At 44.5% G+C, this 18,653-nt stretch overlaps 3 protein-coding genes across 5 annotated transcripts in view; 1 reads left to right on the top strand and 2 right to left on the bottom strand.

The window, feature by feature from the left end:
- Nucleotides 1-249: 249 nt before the first annotated feature.
- On the bottom strand, nucleotides 250-6,450 carry LOC109865517 (probable phosphatase phospho1). Of its 3 annotated transcripts, none has more exons than XM_020453761.2 (2): nucleotides 6,265-6,450; nucleotides 250-4,469 (listed from the first exon to the last, which is right to left on the bottom strand). In XM_020453761.2, exons 1-2 carry the CDS (start codon nucleotides 6,272-6,274, stop codon nucleotides 3,649-3,651), a joined length of 831 nt encoding a protein of 276 aa, XP_020309350.1. In that variant the 5' UTR covers nucleotides 6,275-6,450; the 3' UTR covers nucleotides 250-3,648. The 3 variants fall into 3 exon arrangements, with proteins under 3 accessions (XP_020309350.1, XP_020309351.1, XP_031655514.1); XM_020453762.2 differs by having other exon boundaries at nucleotides 5,980-6,268; XM_031799654.1 differs by lacking the exon at nucleotides 6,265-6,450 and adding an exon at nucleotides 6,108-6,232.
- Nucleotides 6,451-8,803: 2,353 nt separating this feature from the next.
- Nucleotides 8,804-14,059, top strand: LOC109865518 (uncharacterized). The gene is made up of 6 exons (XM_020453763.2): nucleotides 8,804-8,927; nucleotides 9,472-9,668; nucleotides 9,952-10,055; nucleotides 10,138-13,023; nucleotides 13,325-13,533; nucleotides 13,703-14,059. Exons 2-6 carry the CDS (start codon nucleotides 9,485-9,487, stop codon nucleotides 13,842-13,844), a joined length of 3,525 nt encoding a protein of 1,174 aa, XP_020309352.1. The 5' UTR covers nucleotides 8,804-8,927; nucleotides 9,472-9,484; the 3' UTR covers nucleotides 13,845-14,059.
- Nucleotides 14,060-14,421: 362 nt separating this feature from the next.
- The window catches only part of LOC109865519 (synaptic vesicle membrane protein VAT-1 homolog), a 25,700-nt gene continuing 21,468 nt past the window's right edge, over nucleotides 14,422-18,653 (bottom strand). The window contains exon 6 of the mRNA XM_031799032.1: nucleotides 14,422-17,404. Within this exon, the coding sequence (XP_031654892.1) occupies nucleotides 17,210-17,404 (195 nt within the window). The 3' untranslated portion in view covers nucleotides 14,422-17,209. The remainder of the gene's footprint in view (nucleotides 17,405-18,653) is intronic.

The following is an 18,653-nucleotide window of genomic DNA, read 5'->3' on the forward strand; positions in this document are numbered from 1 at the left end:
GATATTTGAGTGGATAAATAGTGGATAGTTAAGTAGAGGTGGGACATGTTTTAATTGGCATGCTGTTTCAAATAAAAAAATATTGTTTCAATTGTTGACACATTCCAAAGCAAGGGAGTTACAATTGGTCATACGGTGTCAACATTTCAACTACATTCATCAAATAAATATTCGACTCATTCTCTATTAGGTTTCCCATTCAAGACTTGATGCAGTGAACACAGCTGAAAATAAATCTGGAAAACCTGCTCAGTTTGTTGATGGCTTTATATTCCTGTTACTATTACAATGGTACATTACACACATGGTCTCATTGATTTCTAGATGAAAGACAAACAGGCTAAAACATGAAGTACGCAGCATAACGTCTCTTAAAGTTGAACAGTGAGGATCAGTCAGTTCAGTAATTGCAGGAGGACTAATGCCGGTCAAAACAAGAAGGACATTTCTCAAGACGTCAAACCAGAACACACAAACACACACAGGCGTCATTTTCAAGAGAAATTCATATATTAGCCAAGAGGAGCACCCAAAACACTGGCCATTCTGGTTTAAGTGGGGCTTTAACATGTGTAACACATTTCAGTGAAAGTTGAGGTGAGATTATATAGTGAAAACGGCCCATAGGTGCGGGACGCATTGGGGATATGAGTTTCACAGTATTACACTTCCTCTCATTCTCTTCACTTAACCCTATACTGTGAACATAAAGCCAGTTATTGCACAAAACTCAAACAAGGATATTCTTCTATGCCAAGCTTAATGTCTGGATTGCAGTTACAGGTCAAGTTACAGGTCAATTATGTATTATCTAGTGATCACAGAATTAGTACAACAACACCACCATCCTCAGCATAGTGTATTACATATTCAACTGATAACTAAAGTGAAGTCCCACTATGGCTCTCACCAAACCACTAAAATACTTTAATCTCTTTTCAGTATCATACTCCAACATTTCAAAATAGTCTGACAGAGTAAATCAATGATCTCCAATGTGATTTACGGATCATATGCTGATCATGGGTCACAGCAATGTAGCTGATATGCAACTAATACATGCAAATAAACACTATTTGTATCAGCAGCTATTCCTGCTCCATTACAGAATGCTCTATACATCGTTCATCGCTCCCTGAGAGACCAAGCTACAGACAGGATCTATTGAGGCCTGTGCGTTATCCTGGTTGTCAAATCTGTTTCTACTCGCCAACTTCTTTCGCTTACCATCCCGAACATGGAGGCTTAAGGCAACCAGAGCTGGATCAATTACATACAGTAGCTTGAAGACCTTCAAATACTTGAGGACGACCGATGCTTGAAAGTATTTGAGGTGCGCTTTATTCACCTTGATTTGAAGTTCACACTTTTGGGACTATTCCATTAGTTCCATTGTCCCGGAGAAACCAAATCAAGCGCAGCACAAGTTTTTGAACGTATTTGACCTATGAGTAGGCTTATGGTTGGATGAGAGATTATATTGTTACAACGGAGACAAATTTAAGTGCTGTAACACTGATTCATAATTTGTCAAAGGTACTTACTTTGATGACATTAACACATCAACATGCAGGTTTGTTCATTTTCAAGGAAGCCTTTTGGATTTTTGTTTGTTTGTTGCATCAGGGTCAAAGTTACAAACACTCCAACCCATGGCCATTTGTTCACAGTGATTTACGACTTTGAGCACACACTTGTCTTATATAGGGTTCAAATTACATAGACATGCACATAGACTCAGTATGTGAGGTTGCACTGAACTAGTGTGCTGGACTAAGGTAGTATTTCTATCACTGGAGGAGATGTTCATATTTGAATGCTTACGGGAATGCCCTGGTGTCTTATGGTAGAACCCACCACCATCTCCAGGCATCCCCTATAATTCGATAACAAGTCTCCAATAACCATTTCTGGAGGACATTAGTTGATTCTGTGCCTTTTCTGGTGGTGGATAGCAACCCAGATATAGAGTGTTGTTGACTCAATTTGTTAATAGTCTCCCCTGTCAAGTCTCAGAGCTCAATGAAAGAGTTAACACTGGAGATGGGGGTGTTCAAGGAAGGCCAATGGGTTCAAATGTCTGAGGAGACCATGAAAGTTATAGCAGGGGGGAGGGATTGAGACACTCCAATGTCAATAGAATGATAGACATGGGACCACACACAGATTCCAATGTCTCATGTCTCAAGTGTTTCATAGGTTTCTCACAATGTGAGGGTGCACTGTACAACGAGGTGCAGCGCGGGTGCACGGTCTTCACTTTGCATCTCAAGTCGGTGTACATTGCCCTTGTATATTAGGTGTCAGCGAGTGTGTGCCAGAGCGTCAGTGGCGTCTATCTCTGTGTCATTCTATCCCAAGCCTTGTCCTGGAGAGCCACAGTGTGTGTTGACGTTGGTACCAGACACTACTAGAGCATATGATTCCATTAGTCAACTTATGTCAACCAGTCATCACTTACTTTATTAGCAGAATGAGGCGTGTTAAAGGCTGGGCCGGGACAAAACAATGCTCACACTCCTGGACCATGTAAAGAACATGGATTGTGTCTAAATATCCATACTAGCGTAATACATACTTAAACTGCATACTCATTTCGACGTCTGATCTATTAGAATTCCCCATATTTTTTCCAGACTCACATGTTTGAAAACAGCGGATAATCAGATAAATTGATGCGGTGTACCAAAATGAACGAATGGCCGGAGTCAACGCAATCGCGTATTAGACGACGCATTCGGAGTACTATGTTTGAAATTTCACATACTATAACACTTTTTTTTTTGCATACTATTTAGTACGCTAGTATGGGCATTTGGACACGGACACTGTCTTCAGCCCAATAATTACCAACCCTGATCTCGAAAAGCTAGAGTGTGCAGAGAGGCTTTTTTTTAATCCCAAGCCAACAACACATCTTATTTCAATAATGATCTACGCATCGTGATTGATTAAGCCTTACTATAAGACATTATAAAGGCTCATATATGCTTAGAACAACTTATAAAGCACTATACCTGCAGGATGTTTTAGAACTGGGGTAGAACAAAAACCCACACATACTGCAGCCGTCAAGCACCAAGTGGGAAGATTAGAACCCTTGTATCCCAAGGTGCAAATGACACATTGACTTCTGGAGGTGTCATACAAAGTAGTGGACTGGACCAACATTAATATTCTTAATGCCTGCAGAGATGGTACTGTTAACCAAAATGTATATTCTTAATGCTTACGGAAGTACTGCTAACCAAAAGGTGAAGACTATGCACACTGCAATCACACTGAAGCACTGTATCCTTCCTTATCATCAATGCTTACGTGTGCTTTATTGATAATGTTTTGACCCTTAGGTCTACCTTCGGTCAAAACGTTGTCAATGAAGCACAATGGGAGCATCATTTGCAATAAGTCAAGTCTTCTTTAGTCTTTTACAAACATATTCTTGGATCTCTAGCACCTGCTTAAAAACACTGGACATACCTAATGTCATTTTCCTCCTACTCTTTAATACTTTTAACAATAACTTTTGGGGCTGCCCTAATCTGTTCATTCCTACCCTGCTTCTGTGTGCTATACCTGGTCCCAGATTTGTTTGTACTGACAGCACACAATCTGGTACCTGTCTAGCTGCAGTGTCCTTTCTCCATCTCATCTCTCCTCCTCCAGCCTGTTCAGGCAGTCCACCACGTCCTGCCCGCTGGCCCAGGGCACCACGCTGACCTTAAGGCCCTCGGTCCCAGCGTCCTGCATCTCCTGCAGCAGCCTGTGCATGGGAAAGTGCCTCCTGGGGAAGGCCGTGTCGCGGGGCCCCAGGGCCAGCATGGGGCAAATGTCGTTGGCCCCGTCCCCCACGTAGAACACCCTCTGGAAGGGGCAGCCGCCGCGCTCCTGCTGCCGCCGCGCCAGGTACCCGCGTACGATCACCTGCTTGCACATGTTATCGGGGCAGCGCTGGCAGTCGTGGGCGTGGAAGGGCAGGAGCACCAGGCGCCCCTGAGCGTCAAAGCTGGCCGGGTTGGTGAAGATCCTGTGGAAGAGGTGGCGAGCCCCAGCCCTCTCCAGCCATGCCTCAATGAAGTACATGTTTGCGTCGGAGACCACCACCAACTCAAAGTCCTGCTTGCGGGACTGGAGGTACTGGAAGAGAGTGAGAAGGCCGGGCGTGGGGGGGATTTGCTCGACCTTGGAGCGAATGGAGTCCTCAGTGACGCCCTGCTCAGCCATGTAGGCCAGGATGCGCTGCATTTGCTCGTTGTAGTAGCCCTCACGGTACGAGTGTCTCAGCCAATCGGGGAGCTGCTGGCCCGGGGCGGCGCGCACCACTGCATCGTCGCTGCTCTCGTTGACGATAGTCTCGTCGAAGTCGAAGAGAACCAGGAAGCGTTTGGGAGGGGACGGGACTGGGGCCGTGGAAGGGACAGATGAGGCAGCCATGTTTGGGGAGCGGTGGAGCGGTGGCTCGCCCACACCTGAGGAAGACAAGAGGACAGGGGGACAAAAGAGACGGTTGAACAAAGTGAGTCATGCCAGTGTTTACCATGGTGGTCAAAACCTACTAGTGGCTTCCTTTTGAGTTGTGACTTAAGACTGTGACCTAGCTAAAAAATATTGCCCCGGTGTACTATAGGCCAATAGTACTGTACATTTTGTGAACCACTGTGGTGTGCTTTTGGCTGACATCTTGAATCCAGAATGTGAAAAATTGTCTTATCACCCTCTGCCATCATGTCATGTCATTGCTGGTATGCCTCTGGTCCAGACTCCACACATTATGGGTCGATGCGTTGCACAGACCTTGATTAAACCTGTTATTAAATCTGTGACTGAAAAGACCTTTCCATGGAGACTTTCCATTGAGCAAGCTTAATGAGCTTTAAATTGCAACAACGTAAGGTGGCGGAAATGGGGAGAAATCACAACCAGCCCAGACTAAATCCTTAGGACTGGACTTTGGGATTCAAGAGTTACTACAGGAGGAAAGGAAGAGATGTGGAGTTGAGATAAGAAAATGGGTCTGAGATACCGAATGGAATGTATCGAAGAGAAAAACAACAAGGAGCACATTCACATGCAGTTTATGGCAAGTGTGGAAAAATGTAGCCTCCCAGTTGTTTTGAAAGATATCACTTGAATTACTAAGCTATAGTGCAATAAAAATTATATCTGCACAACTTTATCATTAAACAGCACACTAGGCCTACACTTGGTAATATTCCAATGCTGAACATCTCCACATTCATTCAATAGATTAACACGGAGCCTCCTAGGATACAGCCCACAGAATAAACCTTGGAATGATGCCATTTTGACATAAGAGCTAGGCTTCAAGCAGGCACAAGGCACTACTGTTGCAGTCTTGCTGTGACTGGAGTGGGGAAAGAGGGCGGGGCCACAAGGATATTACATCACACTGCATATCTTGACCATAAGTGGACCAACGCTGAGCAGTCAATTGGTTCAATATTCCCTAGTGTCCCAAGTGTTCCTAAAATCAATCATAGTAACAACTAAATAATAATTAGGTCTAAGTAACCTAATAAATAGTCGTGATAAATGATACGGTCTTAGTAAATGTTGCAACCCATTGAAATGGCATATCGGCTGCTGCTGTTTGTTGATTTAAAGTAAAAGCTTTGTTAGTTTGCATGGTTGGATTTTATAGGCCTATGCAATGGTGCCTATATGCATTTTAAACCCAGACCGTTACAACATAAAACTCTTACGTGAACAAATCGCCCGATCAGCAAAGCAGAAGTGCAACTGCAGATTAAATAATTAAAGTGTAAAGAGCAGCGCAGTGCTGCAACATTTGCGCATTGCAATCCCAAAAGAAAAACAAAACGTCCTGCCCATTTTGGAAGAACAGTGTTAGATTATGGGCTATTCCCAGGCCGATCAAAGACACTTTGCTGATACAGCCTGCGTAAAATCAAATACAGATCTAATTTTACACATGCCAATATAACTGTTCCAACGCACCTCATCAGATGATTGATAAACGCTGATTTCCATTCCCACACTGGTCCCCTTATTTATAGTACATATCCACTGACTAAGCTGTCTAAATATACACTCGAACAGCTATTATTAATGCGACTAAAGGTTACCCTTGAAGGTCCGTAGCGCAGCCCACTCCACTGTCCGATTTGGGTACATTGACCGTACATTTTTGGGGTTTGCGTGCCAGGGGATCAAAAGACAAAATCAATATTAATCAGAACAGAGAGAATAAATAGACGATATTATGACATCAAATAATTATACCGGTGAACATGTGTTTTCAAATGGTCAGCTCTGTGCCCCTCGTCCTGAGTGGTTGGTGGTGCCCGGCTACCGCATTCTTGTGTCGGCGACGGGACATTTGCTTCGCCTCGCCGGGTAGCGGGGGCAGATGAATTAAATGCATTCCAACTCCCCCACCATGGGCGTCAAAACCAAGGCGAGCGACAGCCGCGATGACGTCCAACTGCGTCCCAGTGACGCGACAACATAGGAGGCGGCTACACTGTTTACGTGCGTAGATTAGGCTACGCGCTATCAGCCATGTACTGACACAGGGTATAACACTTTTTGTATAATATAATATAATAGACCTAAATTATCTCATTGGTGGGTGCTTATATTTGTCCTATGTATGAGGGAACTGGATTTTTTGTTGTTGTTGTGCATATCCCAACTCCCCATGAGACACCCTTGGAGAGTGGGGCCATGACCAGGGTCTGCCATTATCAAAGGCAACCCCGGTGAAATTAGGTTTAAATGCCTTGCTCAAGGGCACATTGGCAGATTTTTCACATTTTGGCGACCTTTTAGTTACTGGCCCAACGCTCAAACCTTTAGGCTTCCTGCCGTGCTAGTGATATTGCTGAAGAAAAACACCATATGAGAAAATGTGTCAATAAAGCATAGTAGACTGTAGCCTAGAAATAGAAGTATTTAAAAACGATTCAATGGTAGTTCATTGCATTTGTGTAGAGTTGGAACACAGCGTGCCTATGTTTGTTCATGTATGTGCAACACTTGTGACCTACACACATTATCATGGTAACAGTCCCCATGTGGGCCACAGTAATCTGTTTTATAGATCTCCTGTATCTTCTGTTCTCAGCCATCGAAGTGGTGGAACATAGTGCCATTGTACAAGCTCTGCCAACAACTCCACTGAGTGCTGGTCAAGGTTGTTCAATGGTAGGCCACAGTACAGTATATTGACTATTAATCGTCAATGGAATTCAAGTTCTTAGGTTGGAAGGGTTTCAGTGAACCTTCTTAGGCTGTTTCAATGTCATAAATTGAGATCTAAAGATCAAACAAAAAAACAGGATGCCTTTTGGTAAACAAAGATACTAAAGACAACTTTTCTAATGCTATGAGAAAATGACTACTAGACAGTTTGACAGAACACTTTATGTTAACACTTGATCACATAGAGAACCTCTCCCTCAATGTCAGCCAAACAAACGAGCTGATTGGACTTCAGGAGGAACCAGGGATGGGCACGCCTCCATCCTTATCAAAGGGGCCTCCGTGGAGACCTACAAAATGTCAAGTTCATCTCTGAGGAGCTGAAATGGTCAAACTACACAAACGACACAGACACAATGGGGAAGAAGGCACAAGAAGGTGGTGACTCCCTGCATTTCTCCATTTGGAGACTTTCTCTTCCCTCAACAAGCATCTACCCTGCTCCCACCCCAATGGACACTTATCATGCTGAACACATTTACATTTCAGTCATTTAGCAGATAGCCACCACTACCCCTCCCCCCCCCTCCCCCAGTTACCCTGCCCACACCCCAATGGACATTAATATTTATCAATGTCACAGTTGTGAACATATGTTATTATTATACATTTGTTTGTTTCATTGTTTCATTCACAATTGCACTGTTGGAGCTCAGAGCTTAAGAATTTCACTGTACATTGCAGGTGACTAAATAAAAATCGAATCTATATATTTTGTCTCAAACTTCCAACCTCATCATGACCAAGCTTCCTGCTCACCTGCACAGAAAGTTGAAATGGAATTGTATTTAACTTCTGGCTTCCTGTGGACTGTTTTTGTGCATCACTGTAGACACTGGGGGTGAATTGAGCAATGATAAACCCTGGATTGCTGATGCTGCTGTACCTATTGGTCATCGAGTGGCTTTGAAGCCACCTGTCGGCCATTTTGTCATTCCCCAGTAGGAGCAGTCCTCCATAGGAATGAATGGATTCTACAGTATTTCAATTAAATGTTTCAAGGACAAAATTACATGTATTTAAATATGTATTTTTGTTTTAGTGGGACAGTAACATTAGTAATATCAAAAATGATACTTTAAATCTCAAAAAAGGACAATTTTAAGGTTTGCTCACATAATATAATTTAAAAGTGTGTATTATGATTTCTGTAATAGAATAAAAGTGTCAAGACGAAAATGTAGACATTAATAAAAGCATTTCTATGGCTTCCAAAATATTTTTTTTGTAATGGGTGGGAGTGCCAAGATGGAGGCACCGTGACTTCAACACAGCGCCCCCAATAGGTTATCTAGTGTATATATAAATCATTGGAATTGAGCCCATCATTAGCTTTCCGTGATGTAATGGGGACCTCTTGTGGTAGGTATGCTCACACCGTGTCAGTTATTTTACCGTCGAGGAAATTGTACTTTTTTAAAAAAATCCCCCAAAAATGTATCTAAAAACTTCGAATGGGTACTTGATAACGCTAATGTTCCCTTTTCTGTTCTCACAAAAAATAGTTGCTGTTTTTATGTTTTTGACGCCATCACTGACTCATTCACGCAGTCCTTTCACTTTCCATTTCTTGAGAACCGAGAATAATCTCTCTCAGATTTGCAAGCAATAGTTCGTCATTTTGCTCTGATAACATATCTCGTTTCATATTTGAATCTAGGACAAACGCACACAAAAGAAAGGTAATATCCAAAGATTTTAATAAATTGCTAAAATATAAAATATATTTGCAATGTTGTAGGCCTAGTCTGAAGGTGCATTAGGGTATGTGGCTCTTATCCAGGTAATGGGTTGGCCTAAATTTTTCGAGCCACAACATCATGACTTGAATTACCAGCAATACAAATCAACATAGTTAACTTTTTTTTAATTAAACATGGAGTGATTTACACAGACAGATTGCTTTATGATTTGTTCATATCTTTGCGCACAGCATGTATGGAAGCAGTTATTCAGGCCTGCCTAACGTAGTCTTGTTCTGAAATGATTTCGGCAATAAAAATGTATTTACATTTACGTGTCAGAATCATTGATAATATGATATTGAAATGACTGAAACCTGAGGGTTTAAATACTGAAAAGAATTAACGCTTTCTGAGTTGCTATTATGACTGTATACTCTTTCAAAACGGTTGAATTGATTAGGTTGTGATCAGTGATTGCAATTTCATCATTTGGCAAAACATTGTTAACTGTGGATGTCCTTGGCCTTGCCTATGCTTACAGATAAATAACAAGGATGGCGAAGGAGGGTGGAACGGTCAGAGTGTGTGGGTTACCCCTAGATATCAGTAAAAACAGACTGATCGACAAGCTCCACATTCATTTCCTGCGGAAGAGGAATGGAGGAGGGGACATTTCATCTGTCACTGTCTCCAAGACAACGCCTGGCTCTGCCTTCATTACCTTTGAGGACAGTGAAGGTTAGAGGTCATCGGTGGGCTTGGGAAAAAAATGAAGGAAGTAGATAGTATAATAAGTAAAACATAGAGAACCTTAAGAGGAAAAGTACTAAAAATTACAAGATGTTTTGTGTATACCACACATATCTGATTTATCTGATTGATGGGTCTGACATGCAATTATCTTGACAAGGGACATCCTATAGAGCACACCCTATAATGCATATTCAGGTAGCCTACAGTGTGTCCTTGAGGAGTTTAAGTAATATTTGTTGTCTTTTTAAAAATTCTACATGACACGCAGTGGCTCGGAGAGTGGTTGAACATCAGAATCACACATTATCAGTGAATGACAAGCAATATGAGCTAAGTGTGAGTTTGCACAACAAAGAAATGGACCCAGATGAGGTAAGGCATGCGAATAAACCATCTAAACATCTAATCTTTTTAGTCAAATCCTAGTCTCACTCTTCTTAATTCAATCTTTCAGCTCTTTGTGGACACAGCTGTGACAGTGGACTACAGCAAATTGAATGGGGGCAAAACATCGATATCTGACATCCTCAAAAATGCCTGCGACATAAAATGCACCTTTCACGTTCATGCTGACCTCTGCACTTTCAATGGTCGCTACACAGAAGTCCAAATCCTGACCAAGTGTCTGCTGAGACTTTTCAATTCACAGACCTCAAAAGATGTCCATTCCCTTAAAGCTGAGGCCACCAAGGATGACAAAAGATACAACTCTGCTCAAGGACAAACAGAAAGACAGCAGGACACTGACACCTCAGGACAGGCCAACGGACAGGATCTGGGGAAATGTTCCAGTAAAGCCTCTGAGAGTAATCGTGCCCTTCTTCAAGAATCTTACACCAATGATAGAAAGGGGGCGGATGCATTGTACACATCATACACCAATCATAGAGAGGAGGCGGGGGCATTGCATACATCTTACATCAATGACATAGAGGATGCAGTGGCATTAGAGAAGGGAACCTTAACGGAGGACTTCTCAATGGTCATAGACTCAGACATCTTCCGATACCTCCGAAAGCACTGCTCGGCTGAGTACCAGAACATCCTCGACAGGCATGGAGTAGAGATACTGGACGTCACCACCAGGGATATCACCACCCTCTATCTGCAGCTTAAGACTGGGGCCACTGGGCGAGGGGTGGAGCGTCTAAGGCTTGCGCATGGGGAGCTGGGCTGGCTGTACCAAGACAAAGAGGCCCAACTTCGCAAGGAGCAGTTGGTTAAGGAAAGCTTCCCCAGGTTGGGGCTCCAGCAGGCTTTTAAAGCCTTAACGCAGAGATTCACAAAGCTGCTGATCAATGAAGACAACTCCAATGTCTATCTGGTGGGCAGTGGAAGTGACGTGTCAGAGGCCAAGCAGTTCCTAATGGACACGCAAGGGACAACAAAGGAGCACGGTCAAGAGTTATTTCACCCCTCGGGAGATGCGTCTCTATCCTTTGTGCCTGACACCAAGCTTAGAAAACAAAGGGCTGTGAGGAGCAAAGAATTCAAAATGGCGGCCACATTTGGGAGAACTATGGGTACTGAGACACCTAAAGATGATGAGACTTGGTCCATCTTGGGTGACGTAAAGGCTCCTGAGGATCACCAGACAAATAGTTTCTCGTCCACAAAACTCATTGGAACGAACGACCAGAAATTCGGTAGTGGACCAATTTCAGGGATTACGAGTCAGAAGGTTGAAATGTCAAGTTCTGGTCCAAGGGATCTCCAGGAAGACACCCTCTTCAAAAGGTATGAACCATCGTCCACTGCTCCCTTGTCTGGTAACCCCCCCCTGAACTTGGCACAAAACAATGAAACCAGACCCACAAAAGCAGCAAACTTTAGTGAATTCCAGGGCTACTCAATGGATGATATGGACATGTCTGTGGACAGGCCGGTTCCAACTGGCGTAGTCCAACAATCCATGTCAATTTCCACTCTGAGACGGTCCAACAGTTTCTCAGGGCAGGTTAGGACTAAACAAGTCAGAAAGGACAGCAGCTCAGCTGTAGACCTGTTTGGAAAGACCAAAGGAGGCGAAACTACCAGTCACCCAGAGACTAGGCAAGTCTTCAGTGTAGAGCTGGTGGTGCCCACAACTCAATGGTTATACATAAAGGAGGTTTTCCACATACTGCTAGAGGAAGTAACCTCTGACCTGCAGATGACGGAGAAAAAAACATTAAATGAGGTCGTCCTCCATCTGAGAGGGAAAGATCCAGCCAATGTCTGGATGTGTCAGCAGGTGCTGAAAGAGAAGATTGCCAAGGTAGCCGAGGACTTCTCCACCCATGAGCTGTTGTTAACACAGCTGGGTGTGTCAGACTCGAAGAATGAGACAGTGGAGGTGTTATGCACCACTGTGAGAGAGACATGGGAGAAAGTGAAAATCATTCCAATGCCAAATACTATGAGCATTTTAATCTTTGGTCCAAAACTGGATTGCATGGAGGCGATGTCATTTCTAAAAAAGATGCTTCATTTTGGGACAGAGGGGGAACAGACCATGGAAGAGAGACCCATTGATCTTAAGAAACCATCTTCTGATTCTGCATCCAACGCTAACATAAACTCCTCAGCAGCACATCAGAGCTCTGCCAGTAGTGACAAACAAGACCAGGAGACCACCTCTGCAAACAACATTGCTTCATCAGGGAGCTTGGAGGGAGTGAGCCAATCAGATGTGAAGAAAGTGCCTGTTTTGAAGCTTCGGTTAGGAGCATCTGGTCGCCTGGATGAAAAGAGTTTCAGGACAATCAGTGCTCCCTATAAAGCAGAGGGGTCACGAAGTGTTACAGAAGGAAATGATGGTGCAGCACCATTACCAGAGAACAGTGCTCAGAGGTTGACAGGGCCAAAGCCTGAGGAAAGCCAGATACCTAGCAGTAGGGAACTGCAGACCCAAAAGGACCATAGCGAAGGAAATGCAGGTTTGTCCTGTATATGTGGAACCGCAGGGGCATCTGTATCTTGGACGGCTGGTGGAAAAGCCATGTGCCCATCATGCGTGGAATGTGCAAAGTCTCATGCAGTGAATCCACAAAGCGCCACCGCCAAACATTACGGGGCAAGCCGGTCCAATGAGAAACAAGATGTGAAAGACACCGAGGTGAAGGCCAGTCCATCTTGGGCAGGTGGAACCACTGGGGAATCTGTGTCTATGACTGCTTGTGGCGGGGCCTTGTGCCAGAATCACATCCATCCCGACTGTAAAGTACGTCCTAAATCTCAGGAAGGTGTCGTGGGCATCCGAGGGACCATGACCCGCAGTGAGATGTCCATCAGTCTGGTCGGGTACAACAAGGATACAACGCTGAAGATAACCTACAACATTCCTGATGGCATCCAAGGGGTAAGGTCTAACCTTTGAGAATTGGGAATTGTTCAAAGGGATTGGAAATGACAGTTTGCTTAGGCTACACTTTTATATCACACATATTTATTACTGCCGAAATGTTTCATGTTACAATAGCTCTTGATTTGAATCCACCTGATATAGAGCCACGTGTGATCAACACCGAGATCATCAGTCGACAGGCATTAAAGAATCCTTATGACAGTCGTACAAAGGCTTTATGTCTAGGGTGTGTAGATGAGGTCTTACCTATAGATGTGTGTTGCCTCCTCGTGATCTACATACCACCTCTGTGCAGAAAGGTCATCCAAACCCTGGGGGGTCTTTCCAAGGGGGCACGTTCCATGCCTTCCTGCCTCTGAATGAAACGACTCTCAAGCTTCTGCCATGCCTCCAACGTGCCTTTCATCGAGGCCTCACCTTCAACGTGAGAGTAGGGGACACTAGGGATTGTGTGACCTGGGGTAGCATCCCACACAAGACCAGCATCGAGGGAGGGATTTCCAGGTGAGGTTTTTGTCCAATGTACAGTATGAAAACTATGACATTGAAATATGAAACTAATTTAAACTATAGTGGCAGTGCCATAATCCAAGATTCTTACCCTGGTAGGCCTAAAAGATGAGTTGAAATAGGTTTAGTAGATTGTGGTCCTAAATAAGTCTCCCCTCTATAGGAATGGATACCCAGACTCAAGATATCTCAAATGCTTAGCTGAGGCACTGAGGTCTCATGGCATCGAGGAGGGCCGAAAAACCGCAATGGATCAAGACATGAGAAAAAACTCAAACCGACCAAAGAGCGCTTTAAAAATGTAATCATTAATTATTTTTGATGTACATTTTCCTATGTAGACACTAAAGTTATATAACAAAAAAAAGTAAGGTTCACAATATATATTGTTCTATGAAAAATAGTCACAATCAGGAAATGTTCATGATAATGCCTATTTAATACACTGAAGACGACGCATATGTTGAACACATACTGTATATTGGTTGACTCAAATGATTAAAATACAGATATCAGTTCAGATGTCATTTGGCTCTCTTTTCCAGCTAGAGTTCCACTTTAAAATCTGAGTTGTTTGGTGGTGACACTTGGATTATACCGGTCTACTGGTCAGAAAAAAAAGTACCTACAAAATCTACCACAAACAGAGCAAACCAAAAAGATCCCCAAAGAATGCTTTACGCTGACTCGGTTCATACTCTCCACAGCTCCAGTATCGCGTCTACACTGAATAACTCAAGGACTGTGTGCAGTACTGTTACTGAAGTGCAAGGGGAGCAATTGGTCTGTATTTGAGACTGTCCAGAATCCCAAGCAGCATACTGTATATAGGACAGCTCAGGGCGTGAAAGCACAAAGAAAATCGTCATAGCCTAGATAAGCCCGTTTGTCATTTTTGGAATGCAATTTATTCATTTCAGAAAACATGTACAGTACAACACAGGTAAGGCACAGGGCAAAACGTCAGAAAAGCGTCACCAGTTCATGTGGACTGGTGAAAGTGGTGAAAACACAGGTTCAAGCACGGCAGAGGATTTCAATCAAAGACTTCAAAATACATCCAGGAAGTGTATGATAACATTAAACAAACCACGTGTAAAGTTAGTCGTGTCATATTAAGTGCTTGGGTATGTCCGTCGGTGCTTTTGGATGAAGCAAAAATAGGCAAACAAATATGGGGATTTGAGCAACAAAAGTATTACAACAACAAACCGCTGGCTCTGAACAATGCAAATCAGCGTTCAGTATGATTCAGGTTTCAGAATGGGTGGAAACACCTGCAGGGTCATAAGGACTCCTGGGGGGGAAAAAAGGAATCAGATACTCAGATTCCCAGTCCCAATTCCTTCCAGAAAAACCCAGCCATGTCTTAGCTCATACCTCATTCATTCTAATGCCAGGAAAGAAGGAAAACTACACAAACCCAACCTTTCCATTTTCACTTCTGACAAGAGGGGAAAAATTGCAAATGGAAAAAATAAACTCTAATCATAGACACATTCCTAAACAAAAGTTACATATTCATTTGACTTGTTTAACGCGAAAATAAAGATGTGAATGCTCTCCGGAGAGAGAGAGAGAGAGAGAGACAGAGAGAGAGAGACAGAGAGAGCGAGAGAGCGAGAGAGAGAGAGAGTGGAGAGTAGGAGTGGAATGTGTGGTGGCGTGGTTTTGGGACGGGGAGAAGAGGAGCTTCCTTTCTCTGCTGCGTCGGGTTACCGCCACAGCTGGAAAAAACATCTGCTTCCTCTTATATTAACCATTTGGAGTTTTGAAAGCAGAGTGGAATTAGAGCCCCGTTTTGTATTTGCAAACTTGATTTAGTCTGAACAGAATTAGAGGGGGAGATACAGTAGAAAGAATGGTCATGGGAATCGAACCCCAGTCTCCAGGTTCGGTATACATCTGCAAGCAGCTGGGTGTGTCAACACTAGACCGTGAGCTCGGCAAAAGACCATTTGGAGTCATTCATGAAAGCCATAAGATACGGATCCAATGTTATGAAATGGAACACAGTGAGAATTCACCATGAAAACACAGGGGGGAAAAAATGGAAATTCCCTTATACAAATTCTACAGATCAAGTGTTCTATTTGCGAATGTGTCATATGATATTTTGGCCACAGATAATAGCGAATGATATAGGCCTATTCGCTGCAGATCATTGTAGAATACATCATGGCACCGACGAGGAAGTGTCCAGAGAGCAAAGCACTATATAGTTGATGCAAAAGTCAAGTGTGTTCCCATGTTCTCCTGTTTCTTAAGTCAGATCAACTTGACTGGTCTGGAGGAAGGCTGGGAACAATCCTTGAGAATACACAGTTACAAACTGTGGATTGTTTATATACTTCATATAAAAAGTATATTAAGTATATAATAAGTGTATTCCTATTCTACTTTTTATACTGAAGAGGCACTGTTCAACCATTGAGCGCCGTGCGACGATAATCACAAAACGGAAGCAGTGTTGACAAGAAAAGCTTGTGCCAAACACTTTTTGTTTGTTTTACCACAAGGTCACCGGGACAATTGTTTAATCAAGAACAATTCAAACAGTTTGACAAGGTGAAGGAAGGCCCTGTTCTTCATTCTTTTTCTGTGATACATGGGCAAAGGGGAAAGTTGGTGTTTAATTTGGCACACTAGGTCAGTAAAAAAAGCAACAATCCATCTAACAAACTACACTTAAACACGGGTCTCGTAGTACTCTCAAAGTGGCCACGAAAGTCAGCGACAATCTACATATTGAAATATGACATGAAGACATCGAAAGAGAATTTTGGCAAAGCACAATTCAAACAACATCAAACCCATATATCACTCAGAAACACTCACATGCACACACACACACGCAAGCAAGCACGCACACACACACACTTTCCATAATTCACTAATGCAAAATACTGACACATTTTCGTTTAGAAGCTTGACCTCCAATTCATATAACAATACGGTGTCTGCCTGCTGAATCAAGAAGAGCATGCCATTCAACTTGTAGGGAGACACAGCACAGTAAAGGGTTCGACATTGGTGACTCATGAAGTGTTGCTAATGGGGCACTTTTTCCTTTGAAACATAAGGCCTTGGAACATACTGGAAACATAGCAACGTTGTCTGAGAAGCTATTTTACAAGCAACACGACTCAGTCACTCGTGTCAGTAGAACAAGACCACCATACACATTTGCCCCTAAGCGCAGTTCTAAGTGCAGCTTATCCTAGCCTTGTCAAACGGAGACTCGGCGATGTGCCGTTGGCACGAGTAGCAAGGTAAAGCCAGCGATGTCGCAGATGAGCACGCTGCGAGACGACGCACTCACACAGAGCATCTGTGCACGTGCACGGCTTACGCCTCAGTCTCCGACGTTAGTATAGCTGTTTGACAACAACTGCGTAGAAATCAGCCTCGCCTTGTGCTCGTTGTTGTTGCTGAAGTCGGCCTGATACGGCTGTTTACTTTGTGTTTCGCAGAATCTACATTTGAACCGAAAGTGGGTTAAAAAAAAGAAGAAGATCTTAGATCAGCACTTAGGGGCAACTTCACCTCACATGTATAAACAGATAGAAACACTGAGGCAATGGTCGATTTCTGAGACATGGACTGAGGAGTAGAGAAGGCCAATGATGAAGTGCTCAAGTCTACTGCTCACACACATACTCTCCCTTTCTCAATTCTCCTCTCTCTTGACCTCTTCTGTGCCGGTCTCCATCTTATCCTCATCCTTTTCCTCCTCTTTCTTGTCCTCTGTCTCTGCTGGCTCAGGGTTGGACTCGGGCTTTTCCTCCTCTTTCTTTGGCTCTGGGAGCAGAATCACCTTGCCGATGTTGTTGCGCTCGTGCATACGCCTCATCGCGTCACCCACCTGATGGAGGGACAGAGAAAAGAGAGATGGCAGGCAGACAGAAAGGTTGAAATACAGATCGACAAACCAACCAACTGAAAGAGAGAGAGAGAGGTGGAGAGGGATAGAGAGGGGGAGAGGGATAGAGAGGGGGAGAGAGATAGAGAGGGGAGAGGGATAGAGAGGGAGAGAGGGGGAGAGGGAGAGAGAGGGGGGAGAGGGAAAGAGGGATAGAGAGGGGGAGAGGGATAGAGAGGGAAAGAGGGATAGAGAGGGGGAGAGGGATAGAGAGGGAGAGAGAGGGGGAGAGGGAGAGGGATAGAGAGGGAGAGAGGGGGAGAGGGAGAGGGAGAGAGAGAGGGGGAGAGGGATAGAGGGGAGAGAGAGGAGAGAGGGATAGAGAGGGGAGAGGGAGAGAGGGATAGAGAGGGGGAGAGGGATAGAGAGGGAGAGAGGGGATAGAGAGGGGAGAGGATAGAGAGGGGGAGAGGGAGAGAGAGGGGGAGAGGGGATAGAGAGGGGAGAGGGAGAGAGAGGGAGAGGGAGAGAGAGGGGGAGGGAGGAGAGGGGGGAGAGGGAAGAGAGAGGGGAGAGGGAGAGAAGAGATGGTGCGAGGGAGAGAGGGAGAGGGAGAGAGAGGGGGGAGGAGAGGAGAGGGATAGAGAGGGGGAGAGGGATAGAGAGGGGGAGAGGGAGAGAGAGGGGGAGAGGGAGAGAGAGGGGGAGAGGGAGAGAGGGATAGAGAGGGGGAGAGGGAGAGAGGGATAGAGAGGGATAGAGAGGGGGAGAGAGGGGGAGAGGGAGAGAGAGGGATAGAGAGGGGGAGAGGGAGAGAGGGATAGAGAGGGATAGAGAGGGGGAGAGGGAGAGAGGGATAGAGAGGGATAGAGAGGGATAGAGAGGGGGAGAGGGAGAGAGGGATAGATAGGGATAGAGAGGGATAGAGGGGGGGAGAGGGAGGAGAGAGAGGGATAGAGAGGGATAGAGAGGGGAGAGGGAGAGAGGGATAGAGAGGGATAGAGAGGGGGAGAGGGAGAGAGGGATAGAGAGGGATAGAGAGGGGGAGAGGGAGAGAGGGATAGAGAGGGATAGAGAGGGGGAGAGGGAGAGAGGGATAGAGAGGGATAGAGAGGGGGAGAGGAGAGCGGGATAGAGAGGGGGAGGAGGGAGAGAGGGATAGAGAGGGATTAGAGAGGGGGAGAGGGAGAGAGCGGATAGAGAGGGATGGAGACGGGGGAGAGGGAAGAGAGGGATAGAGAGGGGGAGAGGG

Source organism: Oncorhynchus kisutch, linkage group LG20 (genome assembly GCF_002021735.2).
Source record: "Oncorhynchus kisutch isolate 150728-3 linkage group LG20, Okis_V2, whole genome shotgun sequence".
Lineage (NCBI taxonomy): Eukaryota > Metazoa > Chordata > Actinopteri > Salmoniformes > Salmonidae > Oncorhynchus > Oncorhynchus kisutch.

Bases quoted from the DNA above. Each gene is read 5' to 3' on its own strand.
- LOC109865517 (XM_031799654.1), bottom strand. From the start codon at position 6,156: ATGTACCCAAATCGGACAGTGGAGTGGGCTGCGCTACGGACCTTCAAG. The intron at 4,470-6,107 runs GTAACCTTTAGT...TGTCTTCCTCAG, and splicing joins TGCGCTACGGACCTTCAAGG to GTGTGGGCGAGCCACCGCTC.
- LOC109865518 (XM_020453763.2), top strand. From the start codon at position 9,485: ATGGCGAAGGAGGGTGGAACGGTCAGAGTGTGTGGGTTACCCCTAGAT. The intron at 9,669-9,951 runs GTTAGAGGTCAT...CATGACACGCAG, and splicing joins TACCTTTGAGGACAGTGAAG to TGGCTCGGAGAGTGGTTGAA. The intron at 13,024-13,324 runs GTAAGGTCTAAC...ACCTCTGTGCAG, and splicing joins TTCCTGATGGCATCCAAGGG to AAAGGTCATCCAAACCCTGG.